This window comes from Schistocerca piceifrons, chromosome 8 (genome assembly GCF_021461385.2).
Source record: "Schistocerca piceifrons isolate TAMUIC-IGC-003096 chromosome 8, iqSchPice1.1, whole genome shotgun sequence".
In the NCBI taxonomy this organism is placed as follows: Eukaryota; Metazoa; Arthropoda; class Insecta; order Orthoptera; family Acrididae; genus Schistocerca; species Schistocerca piceifrons.
The window spans coordinates 156,267,747-156,295,707 of record NC_060145.1 but is presented as its reverse complement, the minus strand read 5'-3'; the positions used below and the strand labels follow the sequence as shown (position 1 = coordinate 156,295,707).

Sequence of the window (27,961 nt, the reverse complement as noted above, 5' to 3'; positions counted from 1 at the left end):
CCATTGAGCGCAGGTGGAAGAACATGGGGCCCAATCAAGACATTGCCAACAATGCCTGCCCAAACGTTCACAGAAAATCTGTGTTGATGACGTGATTGCACAATTGCGTGCGGATTCTCGTCACCCCACACATGTTGATTGTGAAAATTTAGAATTTGATCACGTTGGAATGAAGCCTCATCCGTAAAGAGAACATTTGCACTGAAATGAGAATTGGCACATTGGTGGATGTACCATTCGCAGAAGTGTACTCGTGGAGGCCAATCAGCTGCTGATAGTGCCTGCAAACGCTGTACATGGTACGGAAACAACTGGTTCTCCCGTAGCACTCTCCATACAGTGACGTGGTCAACGTCACCTTGTACAGCAGCAACTTCTCTGACGCTGACATTTGGGTTATCGTCAACTGCACGAAGAATTGCCTTGTCCATTGCAGGTGTCCTCGTCGTTCTAGGTCTTCCCCAGTCGCGAGTCATAGGCTGGAATGTTCCGTGTTCCCTAAGACGCCGATCAAATGCTTCGAACGTCTTCCTGTCGGGACACCTTCGTTCTGGAAATCTGTCTCGATACAAACGTACCGCGCCACGGCTATTGCCCCGTGCTAATCCATACATCAAATGGGCATCTGCCAACTCCGCATTTGTAAACATTGCACTGACTGCAAAACCACGTTCGTGATGAACGCTAACCTGTTGATGCTACGTACTGATGTGCTTGATGCTAGTACCGTAGAGCAATGAGTCGCATGTCAACACAAGCACCGAAGTCAACATTACCTTCCTTCAATTGGGCCAACTGGTGGTGAATCGAGCAAGTACAGTACATACTGACGAAACTAAAAAGAGCTCTAACATGGAAATTAAGCGTTTCCGGACACATGTCCACATAGCATCTTTTCTTTATTTGTGTTTGAGGAATGTTTCCTGAAAGTTTGGCCGTACTTTTTTGTAACACCCTGTATTTTCCCATCAGCAGGGTTTCATAGTTCGTACATGCCATCGAAAGTGAAATGATTAAACATTTTTATGTATAACGTATTTTGTTTTTGGTTGGTATGTACGATTTAGTAACACTATATCAAAAATTTCTCTCTTTGCCTATTCCGTGGAGGACCTCCTTGTTTCTTATCAGTACATTTAAATATAAACATGCTTCTGTTGTTGTGACTTGGCAAGACAGCCAAGTCACAATGAGAGGAAGCCGAAAGGCACGCGCTTAAGCTCACGCAGGCTGGCGCGAGGTCTGGAACAGTTAAGGGAATTAATAGTAGCAAATAAAGTACGTAGTTGATATAATACTTAACTTTAATCCACAATTGTAGAACATCTCTCTTGACGGTACATGTTACAACCAAAATATAAAATAATACCAAATGCTATGGCGCCTTGCTAGGTCGTAGCAAATGACGTAGCTGAAGGCTATGCTAACTATCGTCTCGGCAAATGAGAGCGTAGTTGTCAGTGATCCATCTCTGGCTAAGTTGGCTGTACAACTGGGGCGAGTGCTAGTACGTCTCTATAGACCTGCCGTGTGGTGGCGCTCGGTCTGCTATCACTGACAGTGGCGACACGCGGGTCCGACGTATACTAATGGACCGCGGCCGATTTAAAGGCTACCACCTAGCAAGTGTGGTGTCTGGCGGTGACACCACAAGTACATTTAAATATAAACATGCCTCTGTGACGACGTATCCCACGCGCTTCGATTTCCATGTTTTCCAATATTCTACAGTTAATGATAACTTACCTGCACGAATTATTTCTGTGAATATCAGCCCTTGAATCTTGGAGCAGCCGACGCTACTCTGAGGAAGACTGCCAGTGTTTGGTAATGAAATGTGCCTTCCTCCTGCCGTACCAGCAGCACTGGCGAGATCCTGGTGCTGGAGTTCCCGGGACACCCAACCGCGTACTGCGGCTACCAGTCACATCCAGAGGTAGCGATCGCCGGCTCCTCCTTGAGGTTCACCGTGGTCCAGCGTGGCGAGGACGGGCGCGGAGTCAGAGACACCTACTACTGCGTGCTCGCGGGCGACGAGGTCGACTTCAAGCAGCTGGCGGAGGACAACATGCTGGCCGTCCGGCGAGGAGCTTTCACGTAAGTCTCTGCTGTTTTCAACAGACTTGTTACACTGTTCAACACACGAGAAGTGTGCCACATCGTTTCAAGCTTAAACATGCTCACACTTCGTTACATGTGATTGAAACCATATTTATGAATTTTCGCAGTTAGTTAACAGGAACAAGAGTTGCCGGATCGGTGTTCCGGTCCCTAGTCCAGTACAAAAAGGTTCGTTCCGTCGTGTAATTTCAAGTGGTAACTTGCTTTAGGAGATATCATTTACTGTATTACATTTATTTACAAGCATTGAAGACTGAGTGGTCTGTAATAACGTGTTTTCTGATATTTTCATTATCGTGATACTAATTCAATTTTTGACTGACAGCCAGACATAGTTTTCTCTAGTGGTCTCTTGTAGTATACTCAAACGACTGAACGAAAAGAGAACAGAGGACCGACAAAACAGTTACATGATATGGGTTGCACACAAATGAGATGGAACGCAATTCAGTTCGTTCGGATACTTCTGCATGATAGTACATCGTCTTTATTGTGGGAATGTAATAAATACTGGAAGGATATTGTACGCAATCAGATGGATGTTCATCAGGGAGGGAATGGTAGTTGTGATGCTGGTGTTAGGAGATGGAGAGGACGCCAGCTGGTAGTCCAGGGTCCTGAAGAACAAAGGAAACTCAAGTTAATGGGAAATGTAGGAGAGGAGAATGTGTTCTAGGTGTTTGAGAAGGTGTGAGAAATTGATTAGCTGGTACAGGATACGAGTGGGAGAAGCAGCCGAATACGGAAAGCAACTTAATGTCATTCCAGGATTCGGAGGGAGTGATGTTGCGCTTACTGTCAAGTTAAACAGATAAAGGAGGAGGAGGAGATTAGTGTTTAACGTCCCATCGACAACGAGGTCATTAGAGACGGAGCACAAGCTCGGGTTAGGGAAGGATGAGGAAGGAAATCGGCCGTGCACTTTCAAAGGAACCATCCCGGCATTTGCCTGAAGTGATATAGGGAAATCACGGAAAACCTAAATCAGGATGGCCGGACGCGGGATTGAACCGTCGTCCTTCCGAATGCGAGTCCAGTGTGCTAACCACTGCGCCACCTCGCTCGGTTAAACAGATAAAGTTGTGTTGCTAATGATGATGGGAGTGACATTCTTCGAAACGTCGTGCCGTTCCGGTGAACTCACCCAGCTGGGAACTCGAGAATTCAATATACCGAGTGATCAAAAAATGGCTCTGAGCACTATGGGACTCAACTGCTGAGGTCATTAGTCCCCTAGAACTTAGAACTACTTAAACCTAACTAACCTAAGGACATCACACACATCCATGCCCGAGGCAGGATTCGAACCTGCGACCGTAGCGGTCACGCTGTTCCAAACTGAAGCGCTTAGAACCACACGGCCACACCGGCCGGCAGTGATCAAAAAGTCAGTATAAATTTGAAAAGTGAGTAAATCACAGAATAATGTAGATAGAGAGGTAAAAACTGGAATGACATGGGGTTTTATTAGAACTAAAAAAAAAAACGAAATTCACAAAATGTCCGACAGATGGCGTTGGGCAGCAAAAGGTCAGTGACTGCGCATGACAATCGTGTATAAAAGGAGCTATAATGAGAGAGAGGAACGGCGGACATGCCGCCGCCATCAGCCCCCGTCCACCTTCTCCAGTTTGCCGATGACACCGCCTTCCTTGCCCTTGCCCTTGCCCCCACCCTACAGCGCTCCCAACACCTTCTCCAATCCCATCTTGACCGGTTCACCGCTTGGTGCAACCAGTGGTTGCTCAAGGTCAATCCCTCCAAAACCCAGGCGATCATTGTAGGCAAAACCTCCCCTTCCTTCCGCCTCCTTGATTTCTACATCACCATCTATGGCCGTCCTATCGCCCTCACTCACACCCTTAAGTACCTTGGCGTCACCCTCGACCGTCGCCTCTCCTGGACTCCCCACCTCTGGACAATCCAAGCCAAGGCACGCTCCCGACTCAGTCTCCTCAAGCTCCTCTCCGGCCGCACGTGGGGTCTGGACCCCTCCACCATCCTCCACACTTATAAATCCCTCATCCGCCCTATCCTTTGTTATGCCCATCCGGCTTGGATCTCCACCCCCCCTTCCTTTTATAAATCCCTCCAACTCCTTGAACGCCATGCTCTCCGCCTTGCCTATCGCATCCGTCTCCCCTCCCCTACGCGGATCCTGTACGATCTCATCCCCTTCCCCCACCTCCTCCTTTTCCTTGAAAGGATACGGATCCTGTACACCTCCCACAAACTCGATCCTCCTCACCGGCTCGTCTCCCCAATCCTCTCCCACCCCCGCCCGCTGCCGCGCCTTATTCCCACGTCCCACCTGGTCTCCATCTCTCCACCCTCCTAACCCTCTCCCAAGGTGGCTTCCGCCAGCTCCCCCTCCCTGATGATGTCCTCCTCCCCTCCATCTACCCCTCCTATCAACTTTGACCCTGCCCCACCCCCCACTTCCGGTGTCCTTTCCTTTAGGCACCCTCCCTCCCTCCCTTCTCTTCCCTTCCCTTCCCTTCTCTTTCCTTTTCCCCCATCCCCTCCCTCCACCCCTCTTCCCCCCGGGCTTCCCCTCCCACTTCCTCCCTCCCCCCTTTCTCCCCTGCCCGTGGCATCTCTGCTCTCCCCTCTCCCTCTCCCACTCCCCTTCCTCCTCCTCCTCTCTTGGCAGTTCCCCGGACTCGCACACGCATAGTGAACATTCGCGCGCCGGAGATCGTCGCCATCAGTGTTTAGTGTGTGTGCTTCGTTTTGTGTTTCGTGCAGTTACAACTCAACTGTTCACATGTGCCGTCGCCGTTCTCCGTGTTTTGTGCGCCGTGTCACCAAGTGTTAGTGTTTTTATCGTCCAAAGTGAACGGCTTCTTGTTTTTTGTTTTTTGTAACTACTTTCTTTGCCCGCCATTTTTTGTATTGTCTGTGTCACCTATATCATATTATTGTACCCCATAAGGCTGAAGAGCAGCGTATTAAGCTGCTGCCAGCCCGCCTGTATCAGGTGATGAAAATTACAATAAAGGAAAAAAAAAAGAGAGAGAATCAGATGCGCCAGCGGTCGCAGCATGTTGACTTAACCTGAAAAGGCACTTTTAGTGAATCTGTATTATCAGAATAGGGAATGTGCTAGTTCAGCGTTACGATCGTATCGCTATAGGAAGGGAATTCGAACGGGCAAAGGTCCGTTGACAAATGCAACTGTGGCGAGAATGATTTCGAAGTTCGAAGCCACGGGTTGTGTAGACGATAGACCCCGTAGTGGCCGACCGAACACAAGGCGTAATGCTGCGGAGACAGTTCAGGAAGAAATGGAGACTGTAGCGGGTTCGTCTATGCACGGGGAAGTCAGCGCTTGTGCAGTCGCACGTCGCGCCGGCATTCCGTACACTACTGTTTGGTTGGCACTTAGGAGTACCTTCCGATGCTATCCGTACAAAATCCATTGGCATCATGAACTGTTACCTGGCGATTTAGTGAAACGGAGGGCATTTGCGGTGTGGGCGTTTCAAAAGATGGCGGCAGATGGCGATTGGTTGAATAACGTGATGTGGACCGACGTAGCTCATTTCACGCTCCGAGGGTCTGTCAACGCCCACAACTGCAGAATTTGAGTTACCGAAATTCCTAGAACTGTCGTGGAAACTCCATTGCACGACCAGAAAGTCACGGTATGGGTTGGATTTACCACATCTACCGTTATCGGGCCTTTTTTCTTCGAGGAAATGCGTGATTCTGGTTTTGTAACTGCTACCGTGACGGGTGAGAGGTACGCCGATATGTTACAGAATCGCATCATCCCCAACCTGGCTGATAAACACCTGCTAGAACGTACGATGTTTATGCAGGATGGCGCCCCACACCATATTGCTAGACGCGTGAAAGATCTCTTGCGCGCGTCGTTTAGTGATGATGGTGTGCTCAGCCGCCACTTTCGTCATGCTTGGCCTCCCAGGTCCCCAGACCTCAGTCCGTGCGATTATTGGCTTTGGGGTTACCTGAAGTCGCAAGTGTATCGTGATCGACCGACATCTCTAGGAATTCTGAAAGACAACACCCGACGCCAATGCCTCACCGTTATTCCGGACATGCTTTACAGTGCTGTCCACAACATTATTCCTCGACTACAGCTATTGTTGAGGAATTATGGTGGACATATTGAGCATTTAAAATGGTTCAAATGGCTCTGAGCACTATGGGACTTAACTTCTAAGGTCATCAGTCGACTAAAACTTAGAACTACTTAAACCGAACTAACCTAAGGACATCACAAACATCCATGCCCGAGGCACGATTCGAACCTGCGACCGTAGCGGTCGCGTGGATCGGGACTGTACCGCCTAGAACCGCTCGGCCACCCCGGCCGGCCTTGAGCATTTCCTGTAAAGAACATCATCTTTGCTTTGTCGTACTTTGTTACGCTAATTATTGCTATTCTGATCAGATGAAGCGCCATCTGTCGGACATTTTTTGAACTTTTGTATTTATTTTTTTATTTTTGGTTCTAATAAAACCCCATGTCATTCCAAGCATGTGTGTCAATTTGTACCTCTGTATCTACATTATTCCGTGATTCATTCTATTTTCAAATTTATGCTGACTTTTTGATCACCCGGCATATTAATAATTTTTTTTTTTCCTTGAGTTGTTCGTCAGCGCCGGCCGGAGTGGCTGAGCGGTTCTAGGCGCTACAGTCTGGAACCGCGCGACCGCTACGGTCGCAGGTTCGAATCCTGCCTCGGGCATGGATGTGTGTGATGTCCTTAGGTTAGTTAGGTTTAAGTAGTTCTATGTTCTAGGGGACTGATGACCATAGCAGTTAAGTCCCATAGTGCTCGGAGCCATTTGATTTTTGATCGTCAGCTGGCCTTTCTACCGCCTTTCACCACTAGGAACTGAGGAATCGTGCTCGTATTTCGCAGAGACGGTGAGCCGGCGCTGGAACTGGGGCGCGTGCACTGCGTGCTGCAGCCCGCTGCCTCGGTGCCCGCCGACGTCTTTGACTTACGCGCGACGCGCCTCGCCTCGGGGCTGCCCGCATTCCTCTGCCTTCGTCTGGACGCTGCCAGGACCCTCGCTGAGCCGCTGGTGGAGAGCGCTGCGCCGCCAGTGGGGGACGCACTTGTCTTCAGGTCAGGCTCTGTCTCGCCCACTTGAGCAGGCTGGTAACGCACTCCACAAAGGAGACGGTAGAACACTTAATACATTACTGGCCGTTAAAATTGCTACACCACGAGGATGACGTCCTACAGACGCGAAATTTAACCGAAGGCAAGAAGATGCTGTGATATGCAAATGATTAGTTTTTCAGAGCATTCACACAAGGTTGGCGCCGGTGGCGACACCTACAACGTGCTGACATGAGGAAAGTTCCCAATCGTTTTTTCTCATACACAAACAGCAGTTGACCGGCGTTGCCTGGTGAAACGTTGTTGTGATGCCTCGTGTAAGGAGAAGAAATGCGTACCATCACGTATCCGACTTTGATAAAGGTCGGATTGCAGCCTAACGCGATTGTGGTTTATCGTATCGCGACATTGCTGCTCGCGTTGGTCGAGATCCAATGACTGTTAGCAGAATATGGAATCGGTGGGTTCAGGAGGGTAATACGGAACGTCGTGCTGGATCCCAACGTCCTCTTATCACTAGTAGTCGAAATGAAAGGCATCTTATCCGCATGTCTGTAAGGCATCGTGCAGCCACGTCTCGGTGCCTAACAGATGGGGACGTTTGCAAGAAAACAACCATTTGGACGAACAGTTCGACGACTTTTGCAGCAGCATGGGCTATCAGCTCGGAGACCATGGCTGCGGTTACACTTGACAGGAGTGCCTGCGATGGTGTACTCAACGACGAACCTGGGTGCACCAATGGCAAGACGTCATTTTTTCGGATGAATCCAGGTTCTGTTTACAGCATCATGATGGTCGAATCCGTGTTTGGCGACATCGCGGTGAACGCACATTGGAATCGTGTATCCGTCATCGCCATGCTGGCGTATCACCTGGCGTGATGGTATGGGGTGCCATTGGTTACACGTCTCGGTCACCTCTTGTTCGCATTGACGGCACTTTGAACAGTGGACGTTACATTTCAGATGTGTTACGACCCGTGGCTTTACCCTTCATTCGATAACTGCGAAACCCTACATTTCAGCAGAATAATGCACGACCGCATGTTGCAGGTCCTCTACGGGCCTTTCTGGATACAGAAAATGTTCGACTGCTGCCCTTGCCAGCACATTCTCCAGATCTCTCACCAATTGAAAACGTCTGGTCAGTGGTGGCTGAGCAACTGGCTCGTTACAATACGCCAGTTACTACTCTTGATGAACTGTGGTATCGTGTTGAACCTGCATGGGCAGCTGTACCTTTACACGTCATCCAAGCTCTGTTTGACTCAATGCCCAGGCGTATCAAGGCCGTTATTACGGCCAGAGGTGGTTGTTCTGGGTACTGATTTCTCTGAATCTATGCACCCAAATTGCGTGAAAATGTAATCACGTGTCAGTTTTAGTATAAAACATTTGTCCAATGAATACCCGTTTGTCATCTGCATTTCTTCTTGGTGAAGCAATTTTAATGGCCAGTAGTGTACAACACACGGACAATCAAAGCGCCCTCTTCTGTGCCAACTTCGTCACCCCACAGTAACAAATGCACCCGACGTCATCAGTTGGGTGATGATTACAGGGTGTTAAACAAAATGGTATTCCATATATTGAGATGTGGTAGTATGAACCAATATAAGAGAAAAAATTGTCTTCTAAACATGGGCTCTGAAATGCGTCTATTGTCAAAGCCTCAAGCACTTGTTCATCTTCGCTACTGTGAAACACATCTCTTCTCCTACAAGCTCTTTTCTATTTCGAACGACCTACAGAACGCACCCCCCAAACTAATAGAAACTAATAACTACAGAATGAATCCTCCAAAAGTGAAGTACCTAAATGTCCCTACTAAAACTGAACTCCGCCCTAACGGACCACGAAGGCCCAACGGCACCGACCGGCCGCCGTCTCATCCTCAGCCCACAGGTGCCACTCGATGCGGATATGGAGAGGCATGGGGTCAGCATACCCTTCTCCCGGCTGTATGACGTTTTACGAGACCGGAGCCTCTGCATCTCGATCAAGTAGCTCCACATCTGGCCTCGCAAGGGCTGAGGGCACCCCGATTGCTAACAGCGCTCGGCAGACCTCATGGTCACCTATTGAATTGCTAGCCCAGTCCGACAGCGCTTGACTTCGCTGATCTGACGGGAACCGGTGTTACCACTGCGGCAAGGCTGTTGACAAATGGCCCTATACCCGCACCAAATTTTCTTGTCAGACGGTTGGTTGAGAACGACCATTCGATAACCGATTCCACCCCCCAAACCCCGCCTCTCAGGCTCTCCAATACATCTGACGCCCACCTCAACTTCAAATTGTACGGCGAACCGGGTGATTCAAGAAGAAAGAACAGATTTGAATTGTTTGTTACGGAAAAACTATTAAAAATAGAAACATATTCCGCATGGCAATGCATACAAGAAATGTCAAAGTTTTGACACAGCTTTGATGTTTCTGTGTTGGAATTTTCGCAAAGTTAATCCAATGGTCAAGGGCAACGTGCATTCCGCTGTCGATTCAGCAAGAAGCCACCTCTGCACATGCAAATTAACGACTGAGATACAAAATTCTCGGAAGCTGGTTGCATATGTAAAGGGAAGAGCACTGGTCGGCCATGCAGGTCTACGACCATAACAGAAGGAACGCATTATGCACTTCATTTCTCCAGTATATGGAACATGATATTTTTTATGAAAGATTCATTTCTTCGGATGAATCGACGTTTCATATGTCGGTTACAGTTAGCCGCCATAATGTAACAATTTGGTGGAGGGGGGGGGGGGGGGCGCAAAACCCTGGCGTGACATGAAAGAGGACACGAAAAAGACTCACCGAAATTGAATGTGTTTTGAGCTGTTTCTGTTCACAGAGTTTATGGATCTTTCTTCTTTGTGGAGGAAACTCTGGAAGGAATATCCTACCTAGATATGATGAAGAATTGATTGTTTCCCCAACTTCAGGAAGATTATAATGATTTCATTTTTATGCATGACAGCACTCCACGCCACCTACCTCTTGAGGTGCAGAGTTATCTTGTAAACACCATCCCACAAAGTTGGATTGGAAGAGGTGTGCAAGAAGACCTTAAGTAGTGGAATAAAGCTGTTTCAAAGACAAATAATTTATTCACAATGGCGACTAGCTTTTTCCCACTCTCACTCCATTTGACATTACACCCCATCAACCCCCTGGAAACGGCGTGAAATTTTGGCAGGAAATAGCGCAATTGGGGTACCTCCACTATCCTAACTCCCTCACCCCTCCCCACACCCCTATGTGGTCACCCAATCTGCACCAATCCTATGATATCATCCCTGTAAATGGCAGAAAATTGTGAGTCTCTGTTCAGATGCAAGAGAGGAAGGCTAGGTTAGTGTACTTTTTTACCTTTTTTTTGTGGGAAACGGTAATACTGTGCTGGACTGGAAGGCAGGGTTTTATATATATATATATATATATATATATATATATATATATAGCTCAACTGGACTATTTAGAGTAACCTAAGTTGGAGACGTGTGTTCGCCTTGAACTGCAAGCACCGACTGAGCTAATTCACACTACATCCACCAGAGAGCACTGTTGGCCTACCCCCTCCTGCTCGCCCCTTCCCACCCCTCTTATGAGGTCACTCACCCTCACCACCAACCCCTGCCCTGGAAATGGCAGGAAACGGTCAGTATCTGTTCAGCTGTCAGAGAGGGAGGTTAGGTTAGCGTACTTTATTTTTGATGGGAAACTGAAGTAAAGATCACTCCTAATTATACATTTACATGCACAGTACTACATGAGTGCCTAAAATCTTAATATGCAAAAAATTTGAGATGTCGTGCAACTGGTGTTTTCTTGCTGGAAAGATTCACAATTCCGCACTAGTAGCAGGAGGACTCAAAAAATTAATAATAGCTCTACGTAGGACACTTCCTTCACCTACAAGTCGAAATAAATGTCCCTGCTCCACAAGCGAATAGGGGGAAAAAGTTTCAGTCTTAAACAATAATTGAAACAACCCCGTAAACTGGTGCGCGCAGAGAATTTAAGAAGACAACTGCAGTTACGTTAAAAAAAATTGGACTTCACGTACCTGTTACTTACAATAACACCATGGTAAAAAAACGATTGTACGAAAGATAACACTACTTCTTCCGTAAATTACAACTGCATGCTGTGGGATATAAAAACATGAAAAAGCTTTATAAATTAGCAGGTGCTGCGTCTACGACGCAGATAAACCATTTGTCTGCAATGTAGCCTTGTACGGAAGTGAAACGTGGAGGGTAAGTTCAGACAAGGAGAGAAACCTTTTGAAATGCGGTGCTACAGAAAAATGCTTAAGAATATACGGGTGGTTCGAACAACAAAGGTAAAAAGCAAAGGAAGAAAGAAACTTAAAGCACAACTTGACTAACAAAAGGAATCGGCTAATACATAAGGATTGTGCAAATGTTCGCAAAGCCTTGGTTTTGATGTTTGGTATTCCGATTGCTATGGGTTTATTTATCGATTGTCATTTTTTATTTGTAGTTCACTGCTGCTATTTGAGTTTACATATTGTTATTTTGTCATTCAGAGATACTGAATGGAGTTGTGGAAGCCACAAAATGGAGAGCCAAGTGGAGAAATCGGAACATTTCTAACATATGCCATTGAACGGAGCACCACAAAAAAATGGTTTTCTCGTTTTAAGGAGGATCGTCTTGAGATTATTGACTCTCCTCATTCAGGAAGACATTAGGGGTCTGATGAAGCTCGTTTCAACGCATTAATCCACAATTATCCACGTCAGTGTACTCGGGAACTGCTAAATGTGATCATTTCATCATTCTGGGACATCTGTACGCAAACGGAAGGTTCAAAAATCAGGTGTTTGGGTACCGCATGCGCTAAACCAAAATCACATAAAATAGTGCATGAACATACACTACTGGCCATTAAAATTGCTACACCACGAAGATGATGTTCTACAGATGCGAAATTTAACCGACAGGAAGAAGATGCTGTGATATGCAAATGATTAGCTTTTCAGAGCATTCTCACATGGGTTGAGCCGGTGGCGACTCCTACAACGTGCTCACATGAGGAAAGATTCCAACCGATTTCTCATACACAAACAGCAGTTGACCGGCGTTGCCTGGTGAAACGTTGTTGTGAAGCATTGTGTAAGGAGAAGAAATGCGTACCATCACGTTTCCGACTTTGATAAAGATCGGATTGTAGCCTAACGCGATTGCGGTTTACTGTATCGCGACATTGTTGCTCGCATTGGTCGAGATCCAATGACTGTTAGCAGAATATGGAATCGGTGGGTTCAGGAGGGTAATACGGAACGCCGTGCTGGATCCCAACGGCCTCGTATCACTAGCAGTCGAGATGACAGGCATCTTATCCGCATGACTGTAACGGATCGTGCAGCCACGTCTCAATCCCTGAGTCAACAGATGGGGAAGTTTGCAAGACAACAACCATCATCACGAACAGTTCGACGACGTTTGCAGCAGCATGGACTATCAGCTCGTAGACCATGGCCCCGGTTACCACTGACGCTGCATCACAGACAGGAGCGCCTGCGATGGTGTACTCAACGACGAACCTGGGTGCACCAATGGCAAGCCATAATTTTTTCGGATGAATCTAAGTTCTGTTTACAGCATCATGATTTTCGCATCCGTGTTTGGCGACATCGGCGTGAACGCACATTGGAAGCATGTATTATTCATCGTCATACTGGCGTATCACCCGGCGGGATGGTATGGGGTGCCATTGGTTACAGGTCTCGGTCACCTCTTGTTCGCATTGACGGTACTTTGAACAGTGAACGTTACATTTCAGATGTGTTACGACCCGTGGCTCTACCCTTCATTCAATCCCTGCGAAACCATTTTAGCAGGATAATGCACAACCGCATGTTGCAGGTCTTGTACGTGCCTTTCTGGATACAGAAAATGTTCGACTGCTGCCCTGGCCAGCACATTCTCTACATCTGTCACCAATTGAAAACGTCTGGTCAATGGTGGCCGAGCAACTGGCTCGTCGTAATACGCCAGTGACTACTCTTGATGAACTGTGGTATCGTGTTGAAGCTGCATGGGCAGCTGTAACTTTACACGTCATCCAAGCTCTGTTTGACTCAATGCCCAGGCGTATCAATGCCGTTATTACGGCCAGATGTGGTTGTTTTGGGTACTGATTTCTCAGGATCCATGCACCCAAATTCCGTGAAAATGTGGGCACATGACAGTTCTAGTATAATATATTTGTTCACTGAATACCCGTTTATCATCTGCATTTCTTCTTTGTGTAGCAATTTTAATGGCCAGTAGTGTATGTGCGTCTTTATTTGCTCATCATCAGCTGGCTCGTGAACAACACCGACGTTTACTATCCTACATCGTTATCGCCGACGAAAAATTGTGTCCTTAAGCTAACATTAGGAAAAGAAATGGAGGTTGAGCCCAAAGAAAGCAGCAACTCGCCGTACAAATATTTGCGTGCATTCATAAAAGACAATGTTATGCACTTGGTGGAACAGCGACAGTTTGGTGTACAACAAATTGCTTGCCCGAGATGTAACCACCACTTCTGACATTTATTGTCAACAACTGAGACGTCTTGCAGACGCAATCCAAGAACAACGACCAGAAAGACTGCGTGAAGTGATGTTATATCACCAGCGTTCTGCTAGACTGAGAAAAAACACTACCTAGGAGCTGCGTTGGGGAAGTCATTCACCCTGTTCAATGGATCTTGTGCCCTTAGATTTTCGCGTTTTCCGCCCTCTGTCGAACAACCTTCGAAGAACTTCCTTTCCAGGTGAAAACGAGCTCCGAACATGGCTCGACGAGTTAAACCACGTTATTCCTATAATTGCGGACTCGAAAAGTTACCCCAGCGTTGGCAGAATGTTGTAAATAATGGAGGAGAGTGACTGAAGTCTCTGTCATGTGTAACTGTTGTGATTATCAAACTTAATGGAGAAACGCTACCAACTTATGCTCCAACCGAGTACATTCTGAGGCATCAAGGACTAGAGCCAGTTTTGTATGGAAAGTAAGCGTGTGAGATGAAAGATTAGTGGGAGACGTAGGCGTGAACGCAGTAACCAGGTTCAAAAAGATGTAGATTACAGTAGTTAATCAGGGATTAAGATGCATGTACGGGCTAGACTAGGGTAGACAGCTGTGTAAAATCAATCTTCAGGCTGATAACTACAGATAACAACCATGCCTCGTTTCTGCTATGTCTCAACCCTTTTTCGTTAACTCTCAGTCAGTGTTCTGGGTTCAGTCTGCACTTCTTCCTCTTATCACAGAGGGTGGCAAGCAGGGTATATACAGAATACAACGCCGTACCGCCGAACTCATTCTGATGTCATTATTATAGTGTAAGGAAAATATGGTCGTCTAAAATGGCAATGCCCCCACCACGTGCTCAACAGTTTCGCTATTCCCTCCCTAAGACGCTTACTTCCTCTGGTCCAAACGGTCGCACATGTGTGGGATACGACAGAACGTGATTTGTCCTACTGCGCGTTACCTACAGTTAGTCTTGAGCAATTGGCACAACCAGTTGAATTAGTATGGAACAATGTTTCTGAAGACGACATGTAACATTTCGTTTTAGATGCTCATCCCCATCAACTCTGTTGGCGAATTGCCATTCAGCTGATGTTGTTACAGGGTATAAAATTCACATCGCGTTTGCCAAGTGGCAATACACTCATATCTCTTGAAGCATCATCACAGTTTTAGGAAAACATTTATTTGATATTATTTCTTAACACATGATGCCCTGAGGTGATAAAAGTCATGAGGCAGCGACACGCACATTACAGATGGCGGCAGTATCGCATACACAAGGTATAAAATGGCAATGTATTGGCGGAGCTGTCATTTGTACTCAGCTGGTTCATGTGAAAGATATCCAAAGAGGTTATGGCTGCGCGACGGGAATTAACAGACTTTGAACCGGAATTATAGTTGGAGATAGACGCGTGAGACATTCCATTTCGTATTACAGGCGTTACTCTCACCACGGATATCGCAGTAGCCAACGACCATCGGTTAACGACCCAGAGCAGCGGCGTTTGCATATGGTTGTCATTGCAAACAGACAGGCAACACTGCGTGACATAACCGCAGAAATCAATGGGGACGTACGACGAACACATCCGCTAGGGCAGTGCGAAGCAATTTGGCGTTAACGCGCTATGACAGCAGACGACCGACGCGAGTGTCTTTGCTAACAGCGCAACAACACCGTGAGCGCCTCTCGTGGGCTAGTGACAATATCGGTTGGACACTAGACGATTGGAAAACCGTGACCTGGTCAGCTTAGTCCCGATTTCAGCTGGTAAGAGCTGATGACAGGTTTCGAGGGTGGCGCAGACCCCACAAAACCATGGACGCACGTTGTCAACAAGGCACTGTGCAAGCTGGTGGTGGGTCCATAATGATGTGGGCTGTGTTTATATGGAATGGACTGGGTCCTTTGGTCCAACTAAACTGACCATTGACTGGAAACAATGCAATGCAATTTTTGTGGGTGACAGTGTGCTATGTCACCAGAAGACATTTCTTCGAGATTCGTTTGAAGAACATTCTGGAGAATTCGAGGGACTGATTTGGCCAGCAAGATCATCCGACATGAATCCCATTGAACATTTATAGTACGTAATCGAGAGGTCGGTTCATCCACAGAATCCTGCAACATTTTCGCAATAATGGACAACTACAGAGACAGCATTGCTCAATATTTCTGGGGGGGGGGGGGGGGGAGGGAGGGAGGGGAGCTCCAACGACTTGTTGAGACGATGCGGCGTCGAGTTGCTGCGTTTCGCCTGGCAAAAGGAGGTCCGAAACAATATTAGGAGGTATTCCATGACTTTTGTCATCTCATTGTGTGTTGCAAATGGTAGATACGCGAACACGTGCAAAGGGTTGAGCATTATACCAAATAGTCTGCTTATAATAAAGTTATGAGCATATAATGAATCATTTCAAACGAACTATTAGCTTAGAAAATGTTCTACAGGCAGCAGACCTTGCCGTGGACGGTGCAAGTTCAACAGAAACATAAGTATTATCCGGTGTTCCGCAATGATGGTAACATAAACAACCACCAATCACTTATTTGTATCTCAGCTCGACAGACATTAAGTGTGCACGAAAGCCGCCATTTGGCTCTCGAACCGTGAAAAATGAGGGTTCTGTAATTTTCTGAGGAAAGAAAACTAAATTAATTAGTAGAGTTGCAAACATTTCTTCGTCATTTTAAAACTGAAATCTCAATGATGAATGTAAAGAGGGTTTAAGCTGGATGCCATTGATGTCTAAATTTTTGGAGATCTTGGCATATTTGCAAACCACATAAGGTTTAATTTTCATGGGACTGCACATTAGAAATTGTCGGATGATAACGATCCAGGAATGCCGAGCAAGTGTTAGCTACGATATTATATTTTGTGACGGCCATACTCATGTTGTCCATCATTAGATATTTAATGTACTGTAAATAGCTGTCTTTAACATACTAACTAGTTTCAGGATGTGGCCATTTTTAAATGTAGATGTTCATCGATAACGTGTGTGTCAGAACATTTAAAATCAGTTCGTACTGTGTGGACCTAATTAGTCGCGATAGTGATTGGCTGTCAAACTCATGTTGCCCACCATAGGCTATTTAATTTATTGAAATGAGTTGACCTTATACTCCAACATCTAATTTGAATTTCTAGCTGATTTCAGGCAGTGGCTGTTTTTAAATGTACACTATGTGATCAAAAGTATCCGGACACCCCCAAAAACATACGCTGAAAAGGGGCATTGTGCTGCCCCTTACTTGCAGGCACTCCATATCAGCGACCTCAGTAGTCATTAGACATCGTGAGAGAGGAGAATAGGGCGCTCCGCGGAACTCATGGACTTCCAACGTGGTCAGGTGACTGGGTGTCACTCGTGTCATACGTCTGTACGCGATATTTCCACACTCCTAAACATCCCTGGGTCCACTATTTCCGATGTGGTAGTGAAGTGAATACGTGAAGGGACATGTACAGCACAAAAGCGTACAGGCCGACCTCGTCTCTTGACTGACAGAGACCGCCGACAGCTGAAGAGGGTCGTAATTTGTTATAGGCGGACACCTATCCAGACCATCACACAGGAATTCCAAACTGCATCTGGATCCACTGCAAGTACTATGACAGTTATGAGGGAGGTGAGAAAACTTGGATTTCATAGTCGAGCGGCTGCTCACAAGCCACACATCACGCCGGTATATGTCAAACATTGGCCAACTGAACAGTGGAAAAATGTTGTGTGGAGTGATGAATTACGGTACACAATGTGGCGATCCTATGGCAGGGGGTGGGCATGGCGAATGCCCGGTGAACGTCATCTGCTACCGTGTGTAGTGCCAACAGTAAAATTCGGAGGCAGTGGTGTTATGGTGTGGTCGTGTTTTTCATGGAAGGGGCTTGCACACCTTGGTATTATGCGTGGCACTATCACAGCACAGGCTTAAATTAATGTTTTAAGCACTTTCTTGCTTCCCATTGTTGAAGATCAATTCGGGGTTGGCGACTGCATCTTTCAACACGATCGAGCACCTGTTCGTAGTGCACGACCTGTGACGGAGTGGTTACACAACAATAACATCCCTATAATGGACTGTCCTGCACAGTGTCCTAACCTGTATCCTGTAGAACACCTTTGGGTTGTTTTGGAAAGCCGATGTCGTGCCAGGCATCAACAACCGACGTCTATAAGTCTCCTCAGTGCAACACTCAGTGAAGAATGGGCTGCTATTCCTCAAGAAACCTCCCAGCACCTGACTGAACATATGGCTGCGAGGATGGAAGCTGTCATCAAGCCTAAGGGTGGGCCAACACCACATTGAATTCCAACATTACCGATGGAATGCGCCACGAACTTGTGAGTCATTTTCAGCCAGGTGTCCGGATACTTTTGATCACATAATGGAGATGTACATCGATAACGTGTGTCGTCGTATTTAAAAGCAGTACGTGTTATGCGGACCTGAATAAGAAGAACCTAATGGAGCTTTTGCCTAATGAGGCCTTGGCTGCATTTGAACATGGCCATAACCAGAAAGTGGCTAGTAATGGAAAATAAATATTGAAGTTAACCTTTAGTTTGTTCTAGTTCATTAAACAGCCTGTTGTGTCTATTATGTAGACAAAAACAAATATCATCCGTCTTTTGCAACTGAGTGTTTGCTTCGTTTTTAACCAAACACGTTTCACACATTCATATTAGACATCATCAGATTAATGTTTAACTACACATATTATGATGTGAGTTAGGTTATCTTACTATTTACAAGGGTTGGTTTATGTTTCATTACGTACTTTTATGTTTCCTGTTCTTTTCACGTGTCCATTCGTTCTTTTGTAGGCACTAGAAGAACATAATGTATTAACGTTTCTCGCTGCACACTGTGCCTCGCCTTGATGTAGGATTGACTAAGGGATCATGGGAACTGTAGAGGGTGGGATTCTAGCGTGATAATGACCTGAGGAGAAATACTGAGTTGCTGAATTGGTAGTATGGTAGTGCAGGCACTGTGTGTGTGTGTGTGTGTGTGTGTGTGTGTGTGTGTGTGTGTGAGAGAGAGAGAGAGAGAGAGAGAGAGAGAGAGAGAGAGAGAGAGGAGAGAGAGAGAGAGGGGGGGGGGGAAACTATTTGTTTGTGTTTCAGTTTCATATTTTAATTCTTCTTTATTTCTTATGGTAAACTACGAATTAGTTGGAATATTTTCCTTCTATTATTGCTTGTTGGCGATTTACTATATTTTCACTTTGTTTTATAGCGCTTGCACGGAATGTCCTTCCTGGAGAATGAACCTGGCGTTGCTTTTATTATTATGGTGTAAGAGTACCACGTCTGGTTTCACACCACTGTGGAGGCGATGTTCTGCGTCTCGTAAAAGACTGATTGTAACTACACGATAAACATAATTGAAGTAGCAACTGAGAAAGAGAAGCTGCAAACATATTAACAACATAAACCGGCTGTATTGTACGGAATGGTTTCGATTTTCAGAAAATACAATGAGACTGTGGACGAGAATGGCTAGCAACGAATGTCACGTTATTACATCGCGTACATTAACTATCCAAATCGTTACATTACCATGTGTCCAAACGTAGTTCGTGAAACGAATGGGATTAAATCAGCCCTTATTGGATAAAGCCACGACAGATACATACAGGTAAAGACTTGATTCTATTTTTCCTGGCACTAAGGAGGATTTTCGTCTGCAGGTTCATCCGCGTTAACGTGCCGGATCTAGTGTGCCGTCCATTTTCGGACGTTCCTCTGTCGGAGTCGGACATCGAAGTGGAACTCTTTGGTTTCTTACATCCAGCCAGTGGGCCACTCAACTGTCGTTTCCGGCGTGTTTACGAAGGTAAGTAACGTTGAGATATCATAATTAACTATAGATACTGATATGACAGGCAAAGACGATGACGTTGGTAGATTTCAATAGGCTGGAATGATTCTGGAGAAATGCAATGAGTCTTCAGAGAAGAGTGCTTATAAAACACTAGTAAGACCTACCCTATTGTTCATGTACGAGGTGCGTTCAGTAAGTAATACAACGCCTTTTTTGCTTGGCCAATTTTGGTTGTTGTGGGACATCGTGGAAAATTTCCACTTCAGCCCCTACATTTTCATGAAGTTCCGATAGGTGCCGGAGATATGCGTAGTCTTCAAAATGGCGTCTGCAACGGAGGTCCGTTCCGAACAGAGAGCTGTAATTAATTTACTTTCGATGGAGACCCAGAGCATCGTAGATATTCACAGGCGCTTTCAGAATGTCTATGGTGACCTGCCAGTGAACAAAAGCACTTTGAGTCTTCGGGAAAGGCGTCTGTCATCATTTCAACAAGGCCGCGCAAACCTGTCTGATCTCCCGCGTGGTGCGCCTCATACACTCATACCTCACAGCAAGAGTTTCAACCATGACGTGCAGCGAAAACAATCAACACGACACGGTATACACGCTGGAGTACCCCAGGGAAGCATCCTAGGGCCCCTACTGTCTAACCTCTACATAAACGATCTCCCAACCACACACAACACAACGATAGCAATCTACGCGGATGACACAGCCATCCTCGCGCAAGATTGGAAACCATCAAACATTACGTCACGCTTACAGGCCGCACTCAGAGTGGCTGAGTCTTGGTTAGAGAAATGGCGTGATAGAGTAAACGTCGACAAGTGCGAAGCCGTTATGTTCACTACGAAACCGAAGCAACTGCGCAAACACCGATACTGCAGACCAATAACTCTACATCCACGCCCAATACGTTTCCGCGAGAAAGTCAAATACCTCGGTGTCTGGCTGGACCGGAAATTACTCTGGGGGGACCACATGCAACACATGACCAACCGAGCAAGCGCGAGGCTCAAACAGCTCTATCCTATGTTCAACAGGCGTAGCGCACTGAACAGAAGGGTGTCGAGGTCCATGTACATGACAATTATTCGACCCCTGATGACGTATGCAGCCCCTGTCTGGGGATACGCTGCGCCCACAGCCTGCGCCGTCTGCATATCGCCGGCCGGAGTGGCCCAGCGGTTCTAGGCGCTACAGTCTGGAACCGCCCGACCGCTGCGGTCGGAGGTTCGAATCCTGCCTCGGGCATGGATGTGTGTGATGTCCTTAGGTTAGTTAGGTTTAAGTAGTTCTAAGTTCTAGGGGGCTGATGACCTCAGAAGTTAAGTCCCATAGTGCTCAGAGCCATTTTGAACGTCTGCAGATCATACAAAACAAAGCAATCAAAATCATAAGCAATGCTCCACGATACACACTCATCGCGGACCTTCACCGGGAATACCGACTTGAGACTCTCACGGAGGTAATCCACAAACTCACCACAAGACTATACAGAAACTCCAGACATTCGCAGAACCCGTTTATTCTGAATCTGTGGAACTACGACCACAACCATAGATGGAAACATAAAAGACCAAAAGACATACTTGTAAGGACCTAACACCTATGGCCAAGTACACGCAAACACAATGGTACAGGTGAGCCCCTGTTAATCAGCCACTATTACTGGATATACAGTTGGAACACACTTGTCGAATAACTGGCACCACGCAGGGAAGCCGTACCATACACTACATGGAGACAAGCTCCCCCCCACACACAGTGAGATGATCTATGGCCGATCTCCCACTAATATATAACGATCCAGATTGTTCCAGGAATTCAGCGGCTGCAGCAGACTCGAATACATCGCCATCGCCTGCCACGGCAATAATGCATGATACCCATACTAACAAACCCAACTATGAACTATCGCAGCTAGTAAGCCACTACTGCTCTTACTACCCATCCCACTGTCGCAGAGGTTTTTTTCCCACGGCACGAGCCTTGGCACTTTTTTCCCTCTGTTCTTCAAATTGCTGCCCTCATTCGCGTTTCGTCCACTACCTATCACCTGATGGACCGTGTTAATGCGTAGTCTTACCCAGACGCACGGATAACATCACAGCCCAGCATCCTGTGATCCACCTATTAGATAACTAACATGTTGTCGGAGGTGACAGTAGAACTTTTGGTTTGGTCACCACGTTGGTGCGGGTGAGGAGGGGCCCCATCTCTATCCCGCGTGCCGGCCGGCCGCACGTAGCTGTGACTCCTTCAGTATACGAACGTGCGGACACTCTCATTCGAGGTGATCAACGGATCACAGTCAAACATTTCACTAATCCGCTGGACGTCTCTGTTGGTAGTGCTGACACTCGTCCACCAGTTAGGGTACCCACAGTTGGTACCTGCTGGGTTCCTCGCCGACTAAGAGAAGAGCATGAGGAGCAACGAAAGACCGTCTGTGCGCAGTTGCTTGTGCGTTACGAGGGTGATCGTAACAATTTCCTGTCGAACATCGTCACAGTCGATGAAACGTGGGTTCATTACGCCGAACTGGAAACAAAACGGCAATCCATTGAGTGGCGCCACACCACCTCTCCTCCGAAGAAAAAGTTAAAGCCGCGCCCTCAACCTGTAAAGTCGTAGCGACAGTCTTGTGAGACAGTGAAGGAATTATTCCGTATGATATCCTCCGTCAAGGTGCAACCATCAACTCTGAAGTGTATTGTGCTACCCTCAGGGAATTGAAGAAACTATTTCGGCGTGTTCGTCGCACAAAAATGCAAACGAACTTCTCATTCTCCATGACAACGCAAGGCTTCACACAGATCTGCGCACCTGAAAGGAGCTCACAAACATTCATTGGACTGTTCTTCCTCATCCACCTTATAGCCCGGATCTCACGCCTTCCGGCTTCCTTCTGTTTGACCTAATGAAGGATCACTCTGCGGTAAGCAGTACGTGGATGTTTGGGAGATTGTTGATGCAACAGAACGTTGGTTCCGATTTCGACTGGTAGTGTTGAACCTTGCGGGCATCTAGGCCACCCAAGTAAGGTTGCGTAAGGCTGTCACATTGAAGGAGATTATGTTGAAAAATAGAATTTTATAGGCAAGAGAGTGTGGAGAATATGGTGTAATGGAATCCTGAATAAAACCAACATGCTTCCTCAAAAAGTTTGTTGCATTACTTAGTAAACGCCCCTCTTATGTTGGATCCATAAAAAATAGGACTATCAGGGGCTATAGGACGTATGCAAAGGAGAGTAGCAGGTATGATCACAGACTCGTGTGAGCCACGGAAGAGTGTCACGTAGGTGCTGAAAAATCTGAACAGGCAGAGGCATGAAAATAGGCGCAAGTCATCTCTCGAAACCAGCATAAAGTGAGGAATCTAGGAATATACTGCAATACCCTATATGTCAGCCCCACAGGGGGTGCGAAGACAAGATTAGACTAACTTATTTCAGCGTGCCAAGTGTAAATAATTCTTACAGTGCTCCTTATGTTAATGAAATTCAAAGGAGCTTATACAGGTATTAGAATGGGAGGTACCCTCTGCCGTGTACTTCACAGTAGTTTGTAGAGTATACACATGGACGTACAATTCACAGTATGGGTCCTCGTGCCTTCCGCACGTTCAAGTATCATCATACACTCCTGGAAATGGAAAAAAGAACACATTGACACCGATGTGTCAGACCCACCATACTTGCTCCGGACACTGCGAGAGGGCTGGACAAGCAATGATCACACGCACGGCACAGCGGACACACCAGGAACCGCGGTGTTGGCCGTCGAATGGCGCTAGCTGCGCAGCATTTGTGCACCGCCGCCGTCAGTGTCAGCCAGTTTGCCGTGGCATACGGAGCTCCATCGCAGTCTTTAACACTGGTAGCATGCCGCGACAGCGTGGACGTGAACCGTATGTGCAGTTGACGGACTTTGAGCGAGGGCGTATAGTGGGCATGTGGGAGGCCGGGTGGACGTACCGCCGAATTGCTCAACACGTGGGGCGTGAGGTCTCCACAGTACATCGATGTTGTCGCCAGTGGTCGGCGGAAGGTGCACGTGCCCGTCGACCTGGGACCGGACCGCAGCGACGCACGGATGCACGCCAAGACCGTAGGATCCTACGCAGTGCCGTAGGGGACCGCACCGCCACTTCCCAGCAAATTAGGGACACTGTTGCTCCTGGGGTATCGGCGAGGACAATTCGCAACCGTCTCCATGAAGCTGGGCTACGGTCGCGCACACCGTTAGGCCGTCTTCCGCTCACGCCCCAACATCGTGCAGCCCGCCTCCAGTGGTGTCGCGACAGGCGTGAATGGAGGGACGAATGGAGACGTGTCGTCTTCAGCGATGAGAGTCGCTTCTGCCTTGGTGCCAATGATGGTCGTATGCGTGTTTGGCGCCGTGCAGGTGAGCGCCACAATCAGGACTGCATACGACCGAGGCACACAGGGCCAACACCCGGCATCATGGTGTGGGGAACGATCTCCTACACTGGCCGTACACCACTGGTGATCGTCGAGGGGACACTGAATAGTGCACGGTACATCCAAACCGTCATCGAACCCATCGTTCTACCATTCCTAGACCGGCAAGGGAACTTGCTGTTCCAACAGGACAATGCACGTCCGCATGTATCCCGTGCCACCCAACGTGCTCTAGAAGGTGTAAGTCAACTACCCTGGCCAGCAAGATCTCCGAATCTGTCCCCCATTGAGCATGTTTGGGACTGGATGAAGCGTCGTCTCACGCGGTCTGCACGTCCAGCACGAACGCTGGTCCAACTGAGGCGCCAGGTGGAAATGGCATGGCAAGCCGTTCCACAGGACTACATCCAGCATCTCTACGATCGTCTCCATGGGAGAATAGCAGCCTGCATTGCTGCGAAAGGTGGATATACACTGTACTAGTGCCGACATTGTGCATGCTCTGTTGCCTGTGTCTATGTGCCTGTGGTTCTGTCAGTGTGCTCATGTGATGTATCTGACCCCAGGAATGTGTCAATAAAGTTTCCCCTTCCTGGGACAATGAATTCACGGTGTTCTTATTTCAATTTCCAGGAGTGTATGTAGTATCAAGAGCGAATTACAGAGGATGTGATGTTACGGTAATGGGGTGTTTATTTTGGTTAGTGAGTGGTTCCTTTACTGCGCTTCAGAAAACAATAAATTCAGACGAAATGGACACATTTGAAAGCCTTGTGTACTGCTTACAATAGGGGACCAGTTGGGAGACGATTTGTATCACAGTGATAATGGTCCATATCATAAAGCAGCATCTGTCAGAATCTTTTGCGAACAAGAATATTCTTGAAATATACTGGCCAGCCCAGAAACCCTATCTGAAACCAATGCAACACCTTTGGGGTGACTTGGAACGTTGGCGCCGCTCCAAATCCCAGCGTGCAGCAATACTCCCTTCTCTGGTTTCTGCTCTTGAGGAGTAATTGGCTGTCATCGCTCCACAGATTTTCAGAAAACACACTGATGGTGTTCCCAGCAGAGTTCAAGCCATCATAAAGGCAAAGGTTGGGCATACCCCATATTAGTGTCCACTATAGGTGTCCAGATGAGGTGTTATGTTTTGAGGGACTCAACCTGTGTATTATGAACAGTATGGTCCTATAATACTATTTTGAGGTATGCCGGAAACTAATTTTACATCACTCTGTAACGAGAGACATACTGATTTCTATTTACTGGAAACCCTTCAGTCCAGTTGGTTTATGTTTCCATACTTATTGATGCTCCTATGGTTGTTTGCTAGTGCCAGTAAGCGGCCGCGCTCTCTGTCGTGTTCTTAGGCCAGTCTGCTGCTGAGCTGCTGAACAAACTGTCGCAGGAGATGCGCGCGCAACTGGTGATCCGCCAAGACCTGCCCCCGACTCTCACCCTGCCCAACTTCACGTGTCAGGCGGCGATGCGAGCGGACCAGCCGGCCCCTCCTGCAGATGATCTTTCACCATCATCATCGCCTGCCTTCGCCGTGACCGGCCCCAGCAGCCGATGGACTCTCTGCTGGACTTCTCTTCAGCATGCGCTAGAAGATGTGACCATCGAGTTCCCGAACGTCCCTCGCATCATGTGCAGATCTCACGAAGTCCCTGCCGTCCCCAGCCTCAACGACACCGAGTTCGTCCTCCAGTTGGGATCTTCCTCGCGGCTCCTGTGTCGGTTCGCTGGGCTTCCGAAATTTGAGTCAGGTATAGTTGTTGCTTATCTGTTTCACCGAGCGATAACATACGGCATCTTGACGATGTTCTGATGTGATCTCTGTGGTGTTCTTGAGCTATGATTAATTCATGAGTTTATTCGTCCACAGTTAATCTTCACAGTGATACTCGAAAATGTTATACAATGGAGAAACAATCAAACAAGCAATAGATTACTATAGTCAAGTTTAACTTTTATGTTGAAAACAGTACCATTTTTGAGTATACATAGTTGCAAACAAGTTAACGAATAATGCCAAAAAAATCACAAACACACACACACTCCATTGTACACATGTCACACACTACACAGAAACACCTGGCTTCAAGGCCATTACCACACTTCTGCCTTTGTGTGATGTGGTTCATGTTTTCACACCTCTGTCTGAAAATTGTCACCATCCCTCAAAATGTAGTGCTCAGCATAGAAAAATGGAAGGAGGTCGATTATCATTCGTTACAAATGTGAGGCTTAAGACTTTACAACAAGATGCGCTATATATATAGGGCATAAAGTATAGAACAAGACAGATGTTTGTTAGTAATTTGTGTTAATATATTTATGATCTGTTCTTTGTGTTCTCTAAATAATGCATGACCTTGTAGTATGTGTTACTTAAGAGGTATGATTTAATGGAAATTTTTTAGTTCAAGATTTTTAACTGTCACCTTGGTTAGTTTATTGCACAGTTTTATTCCATGGTACAAAATGCTGTTTTTTGACTATTTTTTCTCCTTAAACGTAAGTACAGCTCTATTTAGATGATTATGGATGCTGCTGTTAATGGAACAATTACTGATGTTCTTGTTAATGTGCATAACAGGTTAGTAGATGTATCCATATCATACAATAGGAACCCATCACAATCACCACATATACCACGTTTTGTTATTAATCTAGTGGCCTGTTTCTATAGTTTGATCCGTGTTTTGGATTCCCAAAAATGCTACGAACTTAGTGCATATAAGAATAGTATGGAACTACAAGGCACTTACTGTTACATACTATTAACAGGACCCTGAGGGTGTAAGAAGGTGACAACATATTACATTCCGTGGGCTGCAGTCGGTAGTTCCTATAAGGAAGGAAAGAGAGGGTAGGGGTGGGGAAGCACTTGCTGAATCATGGGAAGATTCATTGTATAAAGTCCTGCAACCGTTCCACAGGACTGACAGTTGGGAGCTTAGGATGGAAGCACATCTAGGTAACATTCCACAGTCACTTCGAAAAGAAAACGATATTACTGAAAACAAGCAGTCTTCATACCCGTTTTCCTCTGACTAGAGACAACATTGTTTCAAATAGATCAATGACTCTTAAGAAAAATAAAACAAGGAGTGTTACACAAATAACGCACAACAACATAAGAAAGATCACCGGTATAGAACAAGAGACGATCACACAAAACGTTTAATGAGGTACGGAATAAACGTCATATTCGAAGCAGAGACAATTATTTTCTACCCGGTATGGTGTGGAAAAGGTGTACGGCTCAAGATGTAGGAAGTCCTGTGCTGGATACTGAGGAAACGTCACTGAGTGATTCTCAGGCAACTATAGAGGGTACGTACGTGAAGTAAAACTGTCGTTGACCCGAAACTGGTGTGAACAAGGCACTGGTTTGCTAGGCACGGTCCTACTGAAGATGCATTCCAGCGACCTTTAACCTCTTCACTTTTGAGATTAAACAAATTCACAGGAAATTTTCCTTTTCATATTTTCGAACAAAACAATATTTAGAAATTTTTTTTAATGATCCATTAAGGTATAAATGGAAGGCCACGTGTGTGCACCACCAGCCCTATTTATCATGAAAACTTACTAGCCTTGTCTTTGTATCTTCTCTTCATGTTACAGTAAAATATTTATTTTATTTGAAATAGTCGACTGCCTACTCTAACATACAGAGAAAATAGGTTTCTTAATGTGATTATTTTTGAAATATCTGATTTCCAATAAAGGTTTTGTTCATAGTATGAAGGCTTTCACGACCGGATGACATATCTTCTGGTAAACCTTGCGGGATGTAAGGTCGTGGTCCATGAAACTCTTCAGCTCCTAACGTTTCGTCCAGTGCTTCGCTGGACATCTTCAGAGGGGTGTTTCTCCTCCGGTGA

The 27,961-nt window shown here is 46.6% G+C and overlaps 1 protein-coding gene across 2 annotated transcripts in view; it reads left to right on the top strand.

The window, feature by feature from the left end:
- Window positions 1-27,961, top strand: part of LOC124711907 — a 50,517-nt gene that overhangs the window by 5,452 nt on the left and 17,104 nt on the right. Inside the window, exons 2-5 of one of the 2 annotated variants that reach the window (XM_047242160.1) lie at window positions 1,864-2,097; window positions 7,020-7,229; window positions 19,494-19,639; window positions 25,436-25,834. In XM_047242160.1, the coding sequence (XP_047098116.1) occupies window positions 1,864-2,097; window positions 7,020-7,229; window positions 19,494-19,639; window positions 25,436-25,834 (989 nt within the window). Of the gene's footprint in view, window positions 1-1,860; window positions 2,098-7,019; window positions 7,230-19,493; window positions 19,640-25,435; window positions 25,835-27,961 lie in introns of both variants that reach the window. The other variant, XM_047242159.1, reaches the window with a different exon arrangement.